Genomic DNA, 19,456 nt, shown 5'->3' on the forward strand with positions numbered 1-19,456 from the left:
GCTTTTTTGGGGCGAGGTGATGATGTCGTATTCCACAAGCTTGATTGATGTTTGGTTTCGGGGTTATAAGAATAGCAGCTTGTCTCGTCACCAGTAATTACCTTGGAAAAAAAAGTCTGGGTCACTTCGGAGTTCTTCTTTCAAAGCACGGCATGTTTCAACTCGGCATTCTTTCTGCTGGTCACGCAGATTCCGAGGCACAAATTTTGCAGTGACCCTTGTCATTCCCAAATCTTCCGTTAAAATTCGTTGAACCGAGCTCCAAGATAGTCCAGATAACGTCCCCAGCTCTTCAATGGTCCGTCGTCAGTCTTCGAGGACAAGTTTACGAATTTTGTCGACATTTTTGTCCATCCTGAAATTGTCGGACGTCCAGAACGAGGTTTGTCATCAATTGACGTGTCACCTTTTTCGAAGAGAGAAAACCACTTGTACCCTTGAGTTTTCCCCATAGTGTTGTCCTTGTAGGCTGTGTTCAACATCACATTTTCTATGGCATTTTTCCCATGCAGTAAACAAAATTTCATAGCCACACGCTGTTCTCTTACATCGGCCATCCCAAAAAACGAGTTGCGAGCAAAACTGCTATTATGAGAGAAAAAAAAAAAAAAAAAAAAAACTGACCAGAGACAACCTTCCCCGGTGAAGCCACTGGGTGCACTGAACTCACAATGAGTTGCTCAACGCTTGCCTAGTGAGAAAAATTCGTACTACGAAGCTCTGCCCAGCGCAGTGTTATTCCGTTTTTTTTTTTTTTTTTTTTTTTTTTGGGTACCCCCTCGTAGGTGCAGTATAATCTCAACTACTAGTCCCACAGCACAGAGCCAGGGAAGAAAAAGTCACAGTTAGAAAGTAATATTTACTTTGTGGTGTGGACCATTCAACATTAACCGAAAACTACTGCATGTTAAACTTAAAATTATTAAGAAATCCTTTCACCTTACTTTATTTGCCTGGTCTTTTCTTCTCTGCTCCGAGATGCTGGATAAATTACTACGTTTATTGTTTTATATACACATATTTGAGTAAGTAAAGGGCATGGCTGCACAGAAATGCTAATGGAAACTGGATGTATAGTTTAAAAAGTTGGATCAGAGTCACTATATCTGCCTCCGCCAGGTATCAAGCCCGGAATCCCTTGATTTACATTGCAAAGACGTTAACATTGCACCATCGGGGAGGCCCCTCTATATATATATATATATATATATATACACAGTAGCATAAATACTCAGCATGCAGATTTTGAGCTTAAAATATTAAATATGGCAATCATGCATTTCCAATTACTGGTATTTAAGATTTCCTATTTAGAATTTCTATCTTCAAAAGTTAAACATTCAAATATGGCAACCCTGCATTCCTTGTTTTCTACTGTTTGACTAAAATGAAAACAACACGAATAGGCACCATACTGATTTTCAACTTCTTTCAAAAGTTAAAAAGATGAATATGGCAACCCTGCATTTTTTGTTTTCTAAAATTCATTACTTGGCTGTATTCAAATAACCTCCATATTGATTTTCAGCTTTCTGCAATCAAATCCTACAAATCTAATTTTCTAAAACTTTCCTATTTATTTATGTTCAAGTAGTGTAAGTAACCAGAATACAGATTTCCTAATTTGTACCTTCAAAAACTTAAAAGTTAAATTTAGAAAAAAATGCATTTCAAATCTCTAAAACTTTCTTATTTAGTTATATTCACAGTAGCGTAAATGAACAACCTGCTTACATAGATTTTCAGCTTTCTTTCCTCAAAGGTAAAAAAAAAAAAAATAGAGAGAGAGATGGCAACCATGGAACCAAAGTAATGTTTTGTATGAAGCAACTTTGTCTATCTGTCTTCTGCACATAATGATCGGTTTTCCCCTATGCACACCACACCATGCATATCCAGCATTTCAAAGGTCGAACTGATTTTCAGCGGCAGTTTGGTCAATTTCGGTCCACTCAAACCAAAGTTACCAACAAAATCTCTCTTTCACCATGGCATGGACTGTAAGACCAAAATGCCGAACTCCTTTCCAGGAAACTGGTTACTGAAGTGGTGCGAACCAGAATGTTTTTGCATGAAAAGCTTAGAGTTTCATCTGAGCCAGAGTAGAAACTGCCAGCATCAATTTGAGTTTGAGTCCAAATTACCTATCAGATTTCAGTCCGCAGCACCAAACTAGAACTGGTATTGCCAGGAGTGAAATCAGACCAACCCAAACCAGAACTCAAACTGAAATGAATTTCAGTCGCGATCCCTGAGCGCAGGTGAGCTTTTACATATTACTTGTCATATAATGATTAATGGTAAACAGAGAATTATTTTTTGTATGAAAAATCAAAACAATCACAGACAAAATAATAAATAATTACAGTAAAATTTAGTGTGTGTGTGTATAAATCCTAACCAAACACAAGCAAAATTGCAACAAGAAAGAGGCAAATGTTTGCGGTTTGTTAAGCAGGATTGGCACAGTTGTAACATCAGATTCAATAGATTGTATGATTTCAGTTTTTCTATTACGATTCTATGGTTTACACTATCAAACGCTTTCAAAAAAACTGTACATATTACATATACACTAGACTCTTGATAATCCGGCCCTCAATAGTCCGCCCTCTCAGTAGTCCGGCCCACATCCGGCCTGTAGTCACTCAAGCAGAAATGACACGCACAACAATGAATTATCCTGTTCAACAATGTTGTTCGTTAAAAATGTTAAACAATGCTATACATTATTTTCCTGTAGTTTACGGTTATTACAAGCATAAGAAAACAGTTTTTCTTTGTGACGTTTCAGGAGAACACACGCTCCTTTCATCAGACATTTATTTTCATGTTGACTAAAGATACAGTTATAACAATGGCTAGTAATTTTTTTAAACAAAAAGAATCTGTTATATAATGGATGTTGTCAATGTTACATTGTTGTAATATAGCAACACACGAACACGATTTGGACATTATAAATCTAAACCCAAGAACAGGTTTGTCAACTCATATCATCGAAGAGAAGCATTTGATTAAAAAGAGAAGGGTTTTAAAAAGATTAACGGGAAACACAGAGTTGAATGTCTGGGAAGCTTCGTTCATTGCAGAAGAACACTGGAATAAATTAAATAATGAAAATGGTAACATAGATCCAGTATGGAGTTTTCTTTTTCACAAATGGAGTAAGCCACCATCTTTAAAATTTAATGTAACAGAAAACATCAAGAGACTTTGTGAAAACAATGATGAATTTGAATTACCTGATGATATTTGGGATTCATAATTTAAAAAAACAGACTGTTTTTTTCACAGTTAAGTTGCTATATTACAACAATGTAACATTGATGACAACATCCATTATATAACAGATTCTTTTTGTTTAAAAAAATTACTAGCCATTGTTATAACTGTATCTTTAGTCAAAATGAAAATAAATGTCTGATGAAAGGAGCGTGTGTTCTCCTGAAACGTCACAAAGAAAAACTGTTTTCTTATGCTTGTAATAACCGTAAACTACAGGAAAATAATTCTATAATACAAGCAATGCGTACATACAATAAAAATGCTATACATACGTACAGTATTTGAAATTGTGACTTTCTTACAGTAAAGTTCAGTACATGATACATGCAGTACTGATGTAATGCTTGTAAAGCGTTTGCGTAATAAAGCATGCTGCCGTCGCGTATCATCATTGCGACAACTAAAAATTTGTGACATGTGAGTGATACCGAGTGATACTACTGTATATGTACACACTGAACGACTAAATTTTCTATGTAAATGAATGTACAGTGTCTTTGGATTTAATAAAGTACAGCCTGTATAGTCCCTGTGTGTTTAAACTACATAGTAGTACGTAATTTCCGACCCTCTCAATAATCCGGCACCTCCGCAAATCCGGCACCTATATAGGTGCAAGGAATGGCAGGATTAGCGAGAGTCTAGTGTACTTGGGCATCATGATTGCGATAAAAGAGTGATTTCTGATAGGTTGGTACAGACAGATTTTTGTACTTAAGAAACCATGTTAATAAGGAGAGATCACTGCTCATATGTGAAAAGGAAAGTGCTTGTAAAGAATTTGCTCTAAGAGCTTGGCAGATGCTGCCAGACCTGATTTAACCAATTATCTCTATCATCTTGCTTATTTATGAAAGGTATGGAGATTTTAATCCCCTGACAACAATCTAGTTATATAATTTGTTTATTTATTGGTTTTAAAAGCTCAGTTAGGAATTTCTTAACAGACAAGTTTTGTTTTCAAATGAAACCAGCACTCATTAGAACTTGTTGCATTATGAACAACGAGGATGGTGGCAGTGGTCACTGAAATTAATAGAACAAACTAAAAACAGCTTTGCAGAAACCATGAGTACTAAGTTTCTCTGTAATTATTTACTACTGCATCTCTTATTTCCCAGAATATGAATATATTTATTGTAGAGTTGAGCCGTTACCGATGGAAAGTATTTTCTTCACCAATACCATCCGATACCAATGATCTTGAGTGGCTAGTAAAGCAGTGAAGAGAAAACAACATTTGTCAAGATTTGTCCTTTTCAAAGGTTCATTTGCTCTAGGTTTCACGTAGATTTCAGAGAAATGTTTTAACCTTTTCGGAAGCAGATGACAAAGTCACAAGCAGGACTAAAGTGCTGCACCCAAACATGACATTGAAGGCATATAACTGATGGTGATCAACACTATGTGAAAATAAAAAAAAATCATTCATTGCCTATTCTTGCTCACAAGCTCGTGGGGTAAGAACGTGGATGGTTTCAAAACCATCATTATCATCCTTCTGGGCTGATTCTGGAGTTTTTGGGAAAGGAGGGGAGGGAGGGTTGTGGATTCCTACCCTTCTGTGTGAGTCTCTTGTGTGGCTGCTGGTCCATACCAAAACTGCAGCAACTAGTTTTTACTGCAAATGACCGAGAATAATGGACAGAAGGGAATAAACAGAGCCAGCAAAATGACTATTATAATATATCTGTATTTGCATACAGTGGAACCTTAAGTTCCTCGATTTAACATTATCCTGAATTTTACATTCAATCTCGGTGATCCCAACATAGCAAATTGTTAAGAAATTTTCCTCGATTTTACATTTTCCTGCGTTTTAAGTTTTTTCCAGCTTGGTTCCCTGAATAACGTAAAATCGAGGTTCCTCTGTATTTGTAAGTCCATTTGTCTCCACTCTTCAGGTTAAACAGATGACAAGAATGTTGTTTACTTGAAATTGAAGCAGGGACACTTGTAATAATCCACTGGTTTTAAAGTGTTACTGCAACACTTCAAGGTATCAGTATCGGCATGTTACGTGCCTAGTCAGCCGAACCCAATGATTAACATAGGGAGAATTAGTTGGCGGAATCAACAATACGTGGCAGCGTGACGGAAAGGTGGAAAGTAAATTGATTGATGAAATTAGAAGGGACAGAAAGTGATTATATTAAACAAAACAAATGAAAGACAATGAGTATAGATTAAATCATTGTAAATATAGGATAAGAAACATAAAATAATATAGGAATTATAATGATTAACAAAATACTCATGAATTAGACATATAGGAGAGTAAAGAAGTCAAGATGTAGATTCAAAACAGTGTCTTTTCTCTCTGGCGAGAAGTAAACGTCTCATTAGATTTTTGGTTGGCACTATATCAATATTTGTCGCCCCAAAGCACTATGGTTGCGCTAACAGACTTTAGTCACACTGGACCATAGGTAGCGCTCTTACATTAGCGATCCTGAGTTGTCCCTTTGGTCGTTAGCTCTGTGGCGCTATATTCAGATTTGTCGCCCCAAAATACATTTGAATCTTGCTATTGGTATTTGGGCTTCATGGCAGAAGAAGTTGATCTTTCATAGAAGAAAGAAGAAGTTAATTTTCTACATAGGAATAAAAGAAGTAGTTAATTCCTTCCATATAAGAGAAAGAGAAGAAATAGATAATCCTTCTACAGAAGAAATAGATGATCCTTCTACAGAAGAATAGAAGAGATATTTAATCATTGTACATAAGAATAGGAGAAACAGATGATCCTTCTACAGAAGAATAGAAGAGATATTTAATAGTTGTACAGAAGGATAGAAGAAATAGTTAATGCTGTCATAGAAGAAAGAAGAAGAAGCCAACCTCTTCCCTAGAAGAAGAAGAAGTTGACCATTCCTAGGGTTACCAGACGTCCGGATTTTCCCGGACATGTCCTACATTTTAGCCTTACGTCCTGCGTCCGGGAGGAATTTGAAAAATATCAAAAGTTTGTCCTACATTTTGAGCGTCACATAATATTAATTAGGAAAAAAAGGAACAGAAAGAAGTCATGCAAATTACAAGTCTATGGACTGCGCTTCCAAACTCAATAGTGAAATTTATTTTGATTCAGTCATTGCACAAAAAAAAATAAAGTTTGTCCTGCTATTAAACAAACTGGAAAACGGAAGCAATTAATGAATGAGAATTATTTTTTCATAAAGTCTGTAAAATGTTTGGTATTGGTCCCTATAATTTCAACGAGTTTGACTGTCCACTCTAACATCAATATATAGTTTGACAAAACATGAAATTTTGATAAAAATTGTCTCGTCTGAGAAGTACCATTTAAATCAAGTAGTATGATTGCAAGTTTTGAAATTTTGCATTTAAACATTCGTTGGGAAATATTTTAAAAACTGAAAAGTGTCATTTTTCAACTACTTCCTAACGTGTTCTATAGAAATATGTATTATTTATTGAGAATGTGTTGCGTCCTACATTTTGACTTAATGTCCTACATTTTGGGACAGCATGTCCTACATTTCCCTTACAGTGATCTGGTAACCCTAACCATTCCAGTAGGAAAAGAAGAAGTTGACAATTCCATTAGAAGAAAGAAGAAGCCAACCTCTTTCATAGAAGAATAATAACAACATTTTGTATTGAGAATTTTAAGCATATCATCTTTGTAACTGTGAAGGTTTCAGAATGTAGATTCTCATCCTTATATCCATTGGCATATACCTCTGCTTTCCGATTTACATTCAAGAAAAGAAGCCATAACCCTCGAGATTAGCTGTGGTATACTGTGCACACAAAGGCATGTGGCAGGCAAATGGTGGTATCAGCTCAGCGCTAATTTATTGTTATAATGTTCCTGACCTATATCTCCATAACTAATGATCATAAACTTCGTTTAGTCTTTGTCCTCATTACATGTGCTAAAAAAATGTAATTTTTTGCTAATGTCAGTGGGTTTTCTATAATTTAAAATATAATCTCTAAAAAGCGTAATTTTTCTATTACCTTTTAAAGTTTTTCCTTGTAAAATTGGGCTAAACTAAATGACAGGAAACTGTTTAGAATAAAAGTTGTACCCTAATTTATGAGCTTTACAACATACCATATTTACTCATGTATAATGCACACCATTTTTTCTAAAATTTTGCCCCCAAAAACTGTGGTGCGTGTTATGTATGGAATAATTCGGAGAGCCAACATTAAAACCACGCATGTTTTCACTATGTCACTGCGTACAACATGTATTAGGTTAGTCAAAAAGTAAATGCAATGTTTTTCTTTTCTTCCGTAGGTTGGCTGTACAGCTTTCTGCGCTCGCAAGCCGATAGATAGTATCGTTGTCTTTGCCTGTGGAAGGTTACAGCATCATCACTTCAGTTTGCTCTGCAGTGTTGCCAAGTAAACATAGCTACGCCACTGTCCGTGTGCACCGCAGAAGAACAGCGTTCTTTAATCAGTTTTTTGTGGTCTGAAGGTGTACCAGGAGCTGAAATCCATAGAAGCCTTTCAGCACAATACGGTGACAATGTTTTACTGCTGCGAAGTGTTCACCAGTGGATTGAAAAGTTCAAAAGCGGTCGAACAAGTGTGAAGGACGAGGAAAGAGCAGGTCATCCAGCCACATCCACTACTGATGACAACATTGAGCAAGTCCGTGAGCTGGTTCTGAATAACCAACGAGTCACTGTTGATGAAGTGGCAAACCATATGCACAAAGTCTGTGCGAGATGGGTCCCTAAACAACTCACTGACGAGAACAAGCGAAATCGTGTGAGAATCTGTCAGCAATTATTGGACGGACATGCTAACGAAGGTGAAGGCTTTCTGAAACGAATCATCACTGGAGATGAAACATGGATCCATCACTTCGAACCTGAGAGCAAACGCCAGAGCATGGAATGGAAACACCCTGAATCTCAAGCGAAAAAAAAAGTCAAGCATCAACACTCTGCAGGAAAAATGATACACTTTTTTGGGACTCAGAAGGGGTAATTATGGAACATTATGTGGAAAAGGGGACAACAATAAACAGGTGACGATACAGTGATATGCTTTCAAACAAACTGAAGCCTGCAATTCGAAGCAAACGACGAGGTCGATTGTCAGAAGGCATTCTTTTGTTGCATGACAACGCGCGTCCCCATGCCATCTTCAACTCCGCTCAAACTCTTCAAAATCTGGGCTTCGAGGTGTTAGAGCATCCTGCATACAGTCCTGATCTCGCCCCATCAGATTACCATCTGTTTGGTCCACTTAAAGATGCTTTAAGAGGCTGTCGATTCGACACAGATCAACAGGTGAAGGAAGCTGGCTTGCTGCCAACCTTTTTCTCTCAGGATATTGGAAAGCTTGTGGAACGTTGGACCAAGTGTATTGAAGTGCAGGGGGACTATGTTGGAAAATTATAGCATTGTACGTTTTCTATTGTTGCTGTGAAAAATAAAAAAAATTATTGTATTTACTTTTTGACTGACCTAATATATATCAACAGGGCCAAATACAAATTACCAGGTTGGATTTCTTTAGTAATAATAAATTTCCAAAAATACACCATAAAACTGAAACGGCCATTCTCATGATTTTTTGCACATTGTAATGAAACATTTAGCAATACCGAGAAAAGCGGCACCATACCGTTCTGGCAGAATTTGAGAATGCACCTCCGATTGTCACATAGGATGTGTATCAGCGGTATTTGTTGGGCGAGAAATAATAGAAAATAACTTCCTGAACACTGTAAATCCATCGCATAATTTTAATCTTGCTTTCTTCTACTACAGAATAAACAGATGTGAAAGCTTTGGGATGCTAAACACAATGGGGGAAGAGGGGGGGAGGTGGCGTGGGTTGGTGAGCTATTGTATACACAAAACAATACTCTCCTCTTGGTCCACATAGCAACAGGTACGAATTGAATAGGTATGATGTAATTTGCCCTTGATCAGCAGAGCAACAGTTTTATGACCTACAACTAAGGAAGCCATTTCTTGAAGCTGAAGTGTACTGCGCATTACATACGAGATATAATTGTTTGTTGCTTTTCTCCATGGAAAAAACCAGTGTGCATATTGTACACGCATGTTTATTATACATGCATACATATGGTATGTTTTAAAATTTTAATGAAAGATACACAATAAAATGTGACTCCAAATGGTACCAAAAAAAATGTGTCTTTATCACGATCTGGCGACAAAGTTCCAAATAGTTGACTTTTTTGATAAAAGCAAGAGACTTGGTACGATTAAATGTTACACCATTTAAGATATTTTAGTCGAGATTACTCATTACTCTTTGAGAACACCCCAGCTGTTATTGTATCTGAAAAATATACACGTTCTTCACCTTCAACATGTTGATATAATACGCAAAATCTATATTACTAAGTGACATGCATCAAACCCACCATTTTTATCCTTCAAATTTTACACTGTACTATTCAGAGTGGAATGTTACTTTCAATAAATGTAAATTTTATGCACACATAAAATGAAAATTGTTATCCTACCTCTCTAAGTACTCTTTCCGAAGAAATAGCACAACCATGGGAGATGCTCTGCAGTAATTCCACTGAAGGAAGGAACAATCGAAACTGTACTTCAACCAAACGACTTTGCAATTCTGAAAAACATTTTTGAATGTAAACTTTGAGCAATGAAGAACTGATTATAAGTAAAAGGCATTCATATTTTGTTTTCACACAAAATGTGAAAAAAAAACATGCTGCAATGTTAATTCTTCATGTTTCTGAAAGATGTGAGGTGCATTTTCCTACCTTGTTTTGACACAAATATTATTTATAACTACAGTATTAGATATAATTTGTTTGAATCTGATGTTGGAGGACAAGTATCTCACAAAGTTGTCTCTCCTGTTGCAAGTGTTGTATATTTCAGTCTCCTGCAGCAAGAGCGCAGCAGTAGTTTAGATGGCAACAAACACTGAGAAAGCATGCGATGATGTCCTCGAATTTCATGCACGTCACTCAGTGACAACAGTTCAATGACGATTTAGAATGAAGTTCATTAAATATCCATTCCATAAGGCGATGGTATGAACAGTTCACAGCTACAGGATGCATCTGCAAGGTAAAACTAACGGATCATCCTCCAGTGCGTGAAGAAAAAGTTGGGCCATTCCACTGTTACGTTCGTTACATTTCACACACAAAATTTAACATTCTAGACATATGATTGGATTAAAATATTCATAAGGAACTGATTTCCTAGAATTATGAAGCACTTTATGGTGTTTTTTAAAAAAATGGAAAAAAAATGATTATGACGGCATAGGCTCAATGCACAAAAAGCATTAACAAAAGTCCGTTATGTGTGTGGCACTTTAAAAATGTAGCAAATTTTGACTTCATTTGCCTGTGAAGCACATACTCTGTGGATGCTAATGACTTTACTTGGTGAAATGTGCAAATTATATGCATTCACAAACATCTAAACTTTAATGCAATGAAAAACAATAATAATTTCCATACAGTCAAACCCAGATTTTCCATTTTTCTGAGGCCCGTAAATAAAAAACATAAAATGCGGGAAAACGTAAAAAGCGGAAACGTAAAAAGCAGAAAAGCATAAGGAAGGGGTGAAACTTAAGTGTCAGTAAGAAATGACTACACGATAGACTTTTTAGGGTATTGTATCAAAAATTATTTAACAACAGGAAAGAATTATGATAATGAATTTCTAAGGACAAAAGCAAGACCTCCTGTGAAAGTAGGACAAATGCTTCTAACTGCCATTTATTTGGTTCAGTTTATGCATCTGATCATGTGAGATATCAGTTTACTTTGTAAATTGGTAATTACTTGTTATTTTTAGAAGTCCTGGGTAATTGGAAGGGGGGGGGTGATCATTTATAGCTGGATGCCAAGCATCTTTATATACTGTAATCAAAGTGTCCTGAAGACGTGCAGAATGGATCAGATTCCACTTTGAGCTGCATATGTATTGTCCCGATCAGCCCAACAGCAAGAAGTGAACAAAACAAGCTATGTCAAACTTACGCATTTTTAGACATCGCAATAAATTATCAGTGATGCGCAGGATTTAAGAAAGGGGGAATGGGGTTACGTATACTTTTTACAGTAGTCAGCCCTAACTTTGCCATATTTTCCTGCCTTTGACGTTCTTTTTCTTTTTTTTAGAAATACTGGCCAGAGGGAGAGAGGCTTATGACCCCCATCACTCCCCTTTGGGCATGCCACTGATTGTTACTTACATCCATGTTAATTGACGATTTATTGTTAGAAGTCTTGCAGAGAGAGAGTAAACACCCCTTCCACCAATAGTTTCCCCTTAAATAATGTTTTTCCTTTCTTCTTTTTTTTTCTTTTTGTCTTTCCGTCAATGTTTAATATTGCATGATTTATTTTCAGCACGTGAATGGTTCCAAAGAAAAGCGGTGATTATATTATTCTTAGCATCATGTGCATTTCCTTCCTGCAATGCTGTGTGTGTTCAAGGTGTTTATCAGAAGACAGAACAAGGAAAAAAATTAGCTTGTCTTTTTCTAACTCCTCACTTTGTGTCTGGTACTCGAGTTTCCTAATCGTCAAAACAAAACAACCTTTGGAGAGGAGATTCAAAACAATGCCGTTTTTCTTCCCTTCAGAGTGAATGAGTCAGTCATAGCTCTGGTGCAACGAGAGGAAACATTTGGCGCCAATTGCAAGCTGCCCATTACTTACAGACAGCCCTCCCACCGGTTTATAATGGAAGGGAGGGGAAGGGGGAGATGAACAGGTGGTTGAGCGGCGCTGAACAAGTCTTATCAAAACTTCCCGGGGCAAGTTGCAGGAAGAAAGAAGGAAGGAGGGGGAGGGGAGAAGGATCACTGCTTGAAGCTCTTCCATGTTGTCATGTCAATGCTTCAGACATACGAGGTTTGTTAAAAAAAAAAAAAAAAGACTGAACTTTTATAATAGCCCGCCAACGGTTGCAGATGGCGTGATCCGGCTACCGTGCGCACCTAGCGGCATATCTTGGTAAGAGATCGCCTTTTACTGGGTTGCAATCTATGCATTAGTTGTTGAGTAGCAGCCAATTGAGTGAGGTCGTGCACAAGCGGCTCGTCAGATTAGTGACATAGCAACAATGAAAGAGTCGGGAGGAACAACGCGTGTGTGTGAAATTTTGTATAAAACTTTGGAAAACCTTTACGGAAACTTCTTTAAGGAGGGCAGGAGTTCCATTCCCGAAGATCCAAGGGCTGGACGACCTTCCACATCAATAGACAACCAAAATGTTATTGTTCGCACTGTGATTCGTGAAAATCATCGTTCAACTGTCCATGAGGTTGCTGAAGAAGTTTGATTAAGTGTTGGATCCTGCCATAAAATCCTGACTGAAAAACTTGACATGCATCACGTCAGTGCAAAATTCGTTCTGCGCTTCTTGACAGATGACCAGAAGCAAAATCGAGTTTAAATCTGTCAGTAACTGCTTGCAAATGCAAATGCGGAAGAAAACTTTCTCAAGAACATTGTAACAGGAGATGAGACATGAGTTTACGGATATGATGTGGAATCAAAGTTCAATAATATGCGTACAGTAACATCATGAAATTGCTCCAATCATTTGTAGACATCCTGTATAATAAGAAAATAAGATGAGTTACGGGTTTTTGTCCGAAAATTTTGATGAAATAGTGCAGAAAAGAAGGGTCTGTACACTTAGTAGAAATTGATTATTTCCTAAAAACAATTAATTTCAGAGAGCTGATGTCGGCATTACCAACACTTCTTGGGTAGACAGTATTGTGTTGCTGTTGATGCTGGGAGTTATTACTATGATACAGCTGGACTCCATTCACTGATAAGGCACCACAGGCAAATATGCATAAAAAAAACTGCACCTCAACAAAATTAACAGGGAGAGATTTCTAAATACACAACTCAGTCTCCATTTACATACAGCCTCACAAATCAAATGACCCTTTCAAGATAACCAAGAACTTATAGCTTTCAATGATATTAGTTTGCGAGATACAATCTCTGAAAACTAGCCATTATGGATGTGTTATTCTTATAATATAAATAAATTAAACAACAACAATGCAACCATGATTTAACTGGAGACTGTATTGTACTGTAATCGTTACATTTTTTATGTTATTTTTGACAATCTCAACTTCCAGGTCTGAACTATAAGATTACCACTCACCGCATACAACTTGTGCGAGGAACTCATCTAAGGGATGAACCTGACCAGTCTTCAAAGGAGCCAAAGAAAATGCATGTACTAGTTCTCTCAATGCAGACAATGCTAGAACTTTCACGTCTTCATCAACGCCTGAGCAGACTTCACTTTGGATTGCACTCCATATATCCTTGACATGAGACTTCAATATTGAAAGCTCAAATTCTTGACAGGCAACTTTCTAAATTAGTCAAAAAGAAGGAGCAGGTTTCAAAATGTTATTTGAAACAAACAATACATGACAGAAACATAATATGCACACAGGCCCGTAGCTAGAGGGGCGCAGGGGGGGGGGGGGCAACTGCCCCCCCTGAGAGCCTGCCTTGCCCCCCCCTGCGAAAGATACAGAACATATTCCTACCTGGAATTCTCACTAATCTTTACAATTATATTCTGTATTACTCTAGTAACATAACAAAAACATTTATTGATTTTGTGATTTATGAAGGTGGATTCCGTATAATGTTGTATCAGGATTGGGGAGAAAGAATTCCCTTCCAGTTTCAGACTTCGGGAAATGATTTCACAATTTTCAGTATATAGGACAGTTGTGACAATTTGAGTAGTCTTGTATTAAAGGTGCCTAATGCGTTTGGATGTTTTTCTTGGATGTGTTGCTATGAGGTTTGAACTGCATAATTTTTTGTTTCTCAAGTCTACCTTTTGGTAATAGTGATTCATGTGATAGAGAGAGAGGGAGCGGATATTTGATTTTTGTTACTTAGCGTTGCTTTTCTGCCACATCTAGCTAATCGTGACAATGAGTGATGACATGAAATTGATGAAGAGACACTCACAAACAGTGTTGTAACCACAGGGTGGCAGGGACATTGTCCCCCCAATCTTGGACGGAAGTCCAATCTGGGGGGGGGGGGGGGGGCAAACATTGAAGTAAAGAAACATGACTAGCAGAATCTAAGAACAGCAGGACAAATGGATACTCGAGATGGAATTAATTTTCAAGTCTTTCTTGCACTTTTCTTCCAGATGGCTAAGGGCACTTGCAGGGGGCACAGAGGGGCAATTGCACCTTCGATTTCAAATTTTATACAAATAAAAGTACATTTCGTAAAATTTTCCTGCTCGCTTCGCTCGCAAACAAATTACCTACTATTCATATAGTCCAAGTTCAGAGCCATAGCTAGGGGGCGCGCGGAAGTCAGCCTTGGGAGCCAAAACGATCTGAATGAAGTGTACATGGAAGTTATACTGTACGTGTCATATGCACAAAAAGAATAATGCCCGTCATGCATATTCTGTCATTGAAAAATACAGCTTGCGTGCTTGTTTTCCATTACTAGCTAATATGAAATTGGACGTGTTAGACTAATATTTCACATAATTTGTTGAAAAACAAATGCTTTAGCACCGACTTCTATCCTCTTTTGCATGATTTACGACGATAATAACATATTTTAATGCTACTATTATTACTACCACTACCACCACTATATTAATATTATTATTATTATTGGCACGTTTGTCATGGTACTTGACCCCCTCTCCAGATAAAAATTTGTGGTTCGCGTCTGCTCACAAACAACACTCATGCCCAGGCTCGAACCTGAAACCTCCTGGCTTCGTAGTGTGTTATGATAAAGGTCGGCTAATGAAAGATGTGGGACAGCTTACTGGCTCAAATTATTATCGAACATGATGAAAATGTGATAGTGTTTCACATTTATTATTTCGGTTAGAAAACTATAAAATTTGTAGTTTGATAAGAGTTACACTAAGCATCTTATGGAATGTAAATATCAATTTCAAATCTTATGAATCATTTCTCTACGCAAACGCATGAAATATGATAAGCAACATAGGTGTGTGTTATGATATCCATTTTATAAAAAAAAATTTAAGTTTCAACCCTTACTGTTTGCATGATATCGTTTCCATATTATGTTATATATTGCTCTCAGAATTTTAAATGGCAGTAAAAATTTATTCCATTTGCAACTGCGAAGCTATCAATGGTATTGCATACATTAAGAACAGAAGATGCCATATTTCGATTGCTTGTAACATCGAAAGTAGAATTAGACAAGTAAATAGTGACTGAGAAGAGTATCAGTATAAAGAAACTGATGTTTGGGGTTTGTACGCTTCTGCTCAAAAAGTGGTGACGATAAGCGGCCCAGAGACCTCGTGCCGCAGAAATGGGGTAAGGCGAAGGAGGGCTCATATAGTTCGGTTTCGTACAATAGTCATTACGGAAGGTATTTTTCAGTGGCGTAGCATGGGCATTTCGGGTGGGAACGCCAAGTCCGAAGGAAAGGTCGGCCCTTTTTTGGTTAATAATTTACTTATGGAATTAGTCGCCACAGGTGTTGTTTATTTGCCTGAAGTCAGCTGGGTTTGCAATAAAGCATCATCATCCATGCAGTTTTTAGCTAGAAAATTAGATGCCTCACTATGCAACAAATGTTTTGAACTCTGGTGTTTTATACCTTTCGGCATGACACAAATCATTATAAAACCTACGTGAATCACAAGCCTCTGGACAACAATAGACGTCATTGTTGTGAATGATCCAACTAATGATTGATTTGGTTTATTTTACTTCGCTTTTCTACCACTTTTGGTTAATCGCGAATATGAATATGAGTGATGATGATATTGATGAAGAGACACTCACAAAGAACACCCGTGCTCACCCCGGGATTCGAATCACGGGCCTCTGTCGTCTTGGCGCGCTGTGCAAAACACTCTGACACGGAGGTGGGCGGATGGTCCAACTATCGTACACTCTACTAACATAACAGTGCCGATTAGTAATTCAGACCACTGTTTATTATCCATGCAGATTTTAGCTAGAAAATTAGATGCCTCACTATGCAACAAATGTTTTGAACTCTGGTGTTTTATACCTTTCGGCATGACACAAATCATTATAAAACCTACGTGAATCACAAGCCTCTGGACAACAGTAGACGTCATTGTTGTGAATGATCCAACTAATGATTGATTTGGTTTATTTTACTTCGCTTTTCTACCACTTTTGGTTAATCGCGAATATGAATATGAGTGATGATGATATTGATGAAGGGACACTCACAAAGAACACCCGTGCTCACACCGGGATTCGAATCACGGGCCTCTGTCGTCTTGGCGCGCTGTGCAAAACACTCTGACACGGAGGTGGGCGGATGATCCAACTATCGTACACTCTACTAACATAACAGTGCCGATTAGTAATTCAGACCACTGTTTATTACGTCTTGAGAATGTTGATAAACATTTTAAAATAATTTTGTCCAGAGACCATTCGATGTTAAGAGTTTTCAAATGAATGCTAAACATTTCCATTGACACAATATTAAGCAGTTACATAATAACTAAAAAATAATAACCCGCAAAACTATTATTTTTTTATTATTATTAAGTGGTAGGGCAGCCACAGGCTGAACTTCTACCAAGAGGACTTCAGCAACTTATTTGACAAAAACTGTGTTGATCTTTTAGTTTTTAATCCACATCGCTGTTTGTGCGATAAATTATACAATGCAGTGGCCATTAAGAAGTGCTATATTTCGGTTTGGTAAAGTTACGTCAGTCAATATTGTGTATTGTAGCAACACATAGCACGAGTGGCACGAGCGCGAAGAACCGGGTGGAAATTCTACCGCTGTCGTCTGCTTCAGAAGGCAGGAAGGGTCACGTGAACCAATCACATAGCCCTCTGCTCCGTACGCGGGCGTAAGAGAGAGCATTTGGGCGCTTGCTTTAGAGATCCAAGCTTTCCCTCCAGAAAGGCAGCAAGGAATATAGGGTCCTGTACGCCGAACCTGCTCGGCGTACGACCGAACCTGCTCGGCGTACGGTCAGGAAAGGCATTTAAAAAAATGCTAGAACGAGTGTTGTTAGTGGAGCGTTGCACGCGGATCGCGAGAAATAGCTATTATAATGCCATGAAGGTCAGATATATATGAAATTAGTCAAGATTTACTTTATATTTACAGCATTTACGCATTTTATAAATATTAAATCTGGGAACGCCGGGCGTACGGGCATACTATAACGCTACGCCAATGGTATTTTTCATAATGTAAAGAGGATACAAAATTTCCCTCTATAAAACTTGATATGAAACATTAATGATGACACTGTAATCCAAGAAGTCATTGATCAATCAAGGGATTCCTATTTGTTTGTCGGGTGTCAAACACATGTATTTCAACAACACAATATTTTGCAAAATGGTTAACGTAACAGTAGGCAAACATTGTCTGTAGTGATGCAAGAGTCTTTCATTTGAAGCAAATAGCATCCATGGTGGAGTAAGAGACCCATATTTCAATGTTTTAGCAAGTAGGCCTATAAAAATTGTATTACAATTTTTTACACAATTCATCAAAGTCTAGATAATATGTAACCATTCTTATTTAATTAATTCGATTTTTCTTGCCATAACACAACACAATGGTGTTGTTGGATTCTCGTTAGATTCGTTTGTGCGTAAAAATCTTCCATACTGGAAACTAGTGGGAAACATTATGAAGCACAATTTATAAATGACTTCCTTAATCAGTTCTGCAGAGAAGCCCAAAGTTGTTGGTACATATTAATCATCTGTTAACATTATTGACCTGTAAATATAAAGTAGATACAGTCCCGATTAGCCTATTTATGTTAAACTTTATCTTTGTATTCTTTGGTAGTCCGAAAGGTTATACTCGAAATATTGCTATTTGATGTTGCTTGAACTTTTATTGTTCGTTTGAGTTTCAAGATAACATCCCTTTCCTGTTACTTATTACTTTTGTAGGAGGGGGTGGGGCAAGTGCCTCTCTGTACCTTGCTATATCTGTCAATGCAACACAATATATTAAAAATTTGCCCCCTCTAGGATTGACTTTGCCCCCCCCCCCCCCTACTAAGAATTCCTGGCTACGAGTCTGTATGCACATCATTGGATAGATTAAGGTTCAAAGTTTTGTTGTAGGACAATTGCTTTTGTTCGTGCACTAACAATGGCACTCTTTTTCTCATTGCAGGTAAATGACACCACAGTAAAAGGTATTTTGCATGCTACAATTTGTGAAGTGTGAATCCATTGTGCAAGTGCAACGTGAATTCAGCCAAAGATTCGACAAACAGCTGCATCATCATAAGTAGATTTACGAGTAGCATTAAGAAATTTGTCGAAGATGGTTGCATGTGCAAAAGGAAAAGCACTGGTCGCCCACGTCTAATGAAAATGTCGAGCGTATCCTAGAACTCAGAAAATCTGGGCACTCTCTCAAAAAACAGTATACCTGCTACTCTTCAAGACCTGAAACAGTTCTAGGCTTGCCTGTGTTGTGCATATGCAGCCGTACAAGTCACAGTAAATATGGGCATTGCACCCTGGTGACCATGACAGAAGGTTCGAATTTTGCGTTGCACTTGCACAATGGATTCACACTTTGCTAATTGTAGAACACAGAACATCATACGTGAGACTGACTCTTGAGTCAATCCATACCGAATGGTCCAGCACCGGTTGCTTGACCATTTTTAAAAATTTTCATAGTTTGTTGATTGATTGATTGAGTTGGTGTTTTAAGTCCACTTTATGCAGAGTAAGGCTAACTGGGACTGGACCTACAGCTTAAAGTGGGATCCGAACCACTATGGGCCTCCACCAGGTTCATAGTTTTGTTGTTTTAACCACTATGCAAGGGCAGTTAAAAACAGGCATTATTTTCTAAAACTTGATGTCCTCTAAAAATGGTGGCCATTTTTGTTTCATGACTTGCGTCATTTTTGCCTTTGCAGATAGTTGTGATAATTATGGTAACTCAGCTAAGAAAAATGATAGAAACCTTGGGCAAAAAACATTGTTTTCAGCACATTCCAAGCTACATTTTAAGGTCGGTGCCTTTTTTCACCATTTTTACAAGACATCGAGTTTTATTTTTTGTCTTCGGCACATTCCAAGCTACATTTTAAGGTTGGTGTCTTTTTTCACCATTTTTACAAGACATCGAGTTTTA

The 19,456-nt window shown here is 37.5% G+C and overlaps 1 protein-coding gene across 2 annotated transcripts in view; it reads right to left on the minus strand.

The window, feature by feature from the left end:
* The window catches only part of Mms19 (MMS19 nucleotide excision repair protein), a 316,830-nt gene that overhangs the window by 190,814 nt on the left and 106,560 nt on the right, over positions 1-19,456 (minus strand). For both annotated transcript variants that reach the window (XM_083142473.1, XM_083142472.1), the window contains exons 6-7: positions 13,446-13,662; positions 9,779-9,891 (exon numbers count right to left, since the gene is read on the minus strand). In XM_083142473.1, coding sequence (XP_082998599.1) covers positions 9,779-9,891; positions 13,446-13,662 — 330 coding nt within the window. The remainder of the gene's footprint in view (positions 1-9,778; positions 9,892-13,445; positions 13,663-19,456) is intronic.

The sequence above is a fragment of the Lepisma saccharinum genome, chromosome 21, assembly GCF_977018435.1.
Source record: "Lepisma saccharinum chromosome 21, izLepSacc3.1, whole genome shotgun sequence".
Taxonomy (NCBI): Eukaryota; Metazoa; Arthropoda; class Insecta; order Zygentoma; family Lepismatidae; genus Lepisma; species Lepisma saccharinum.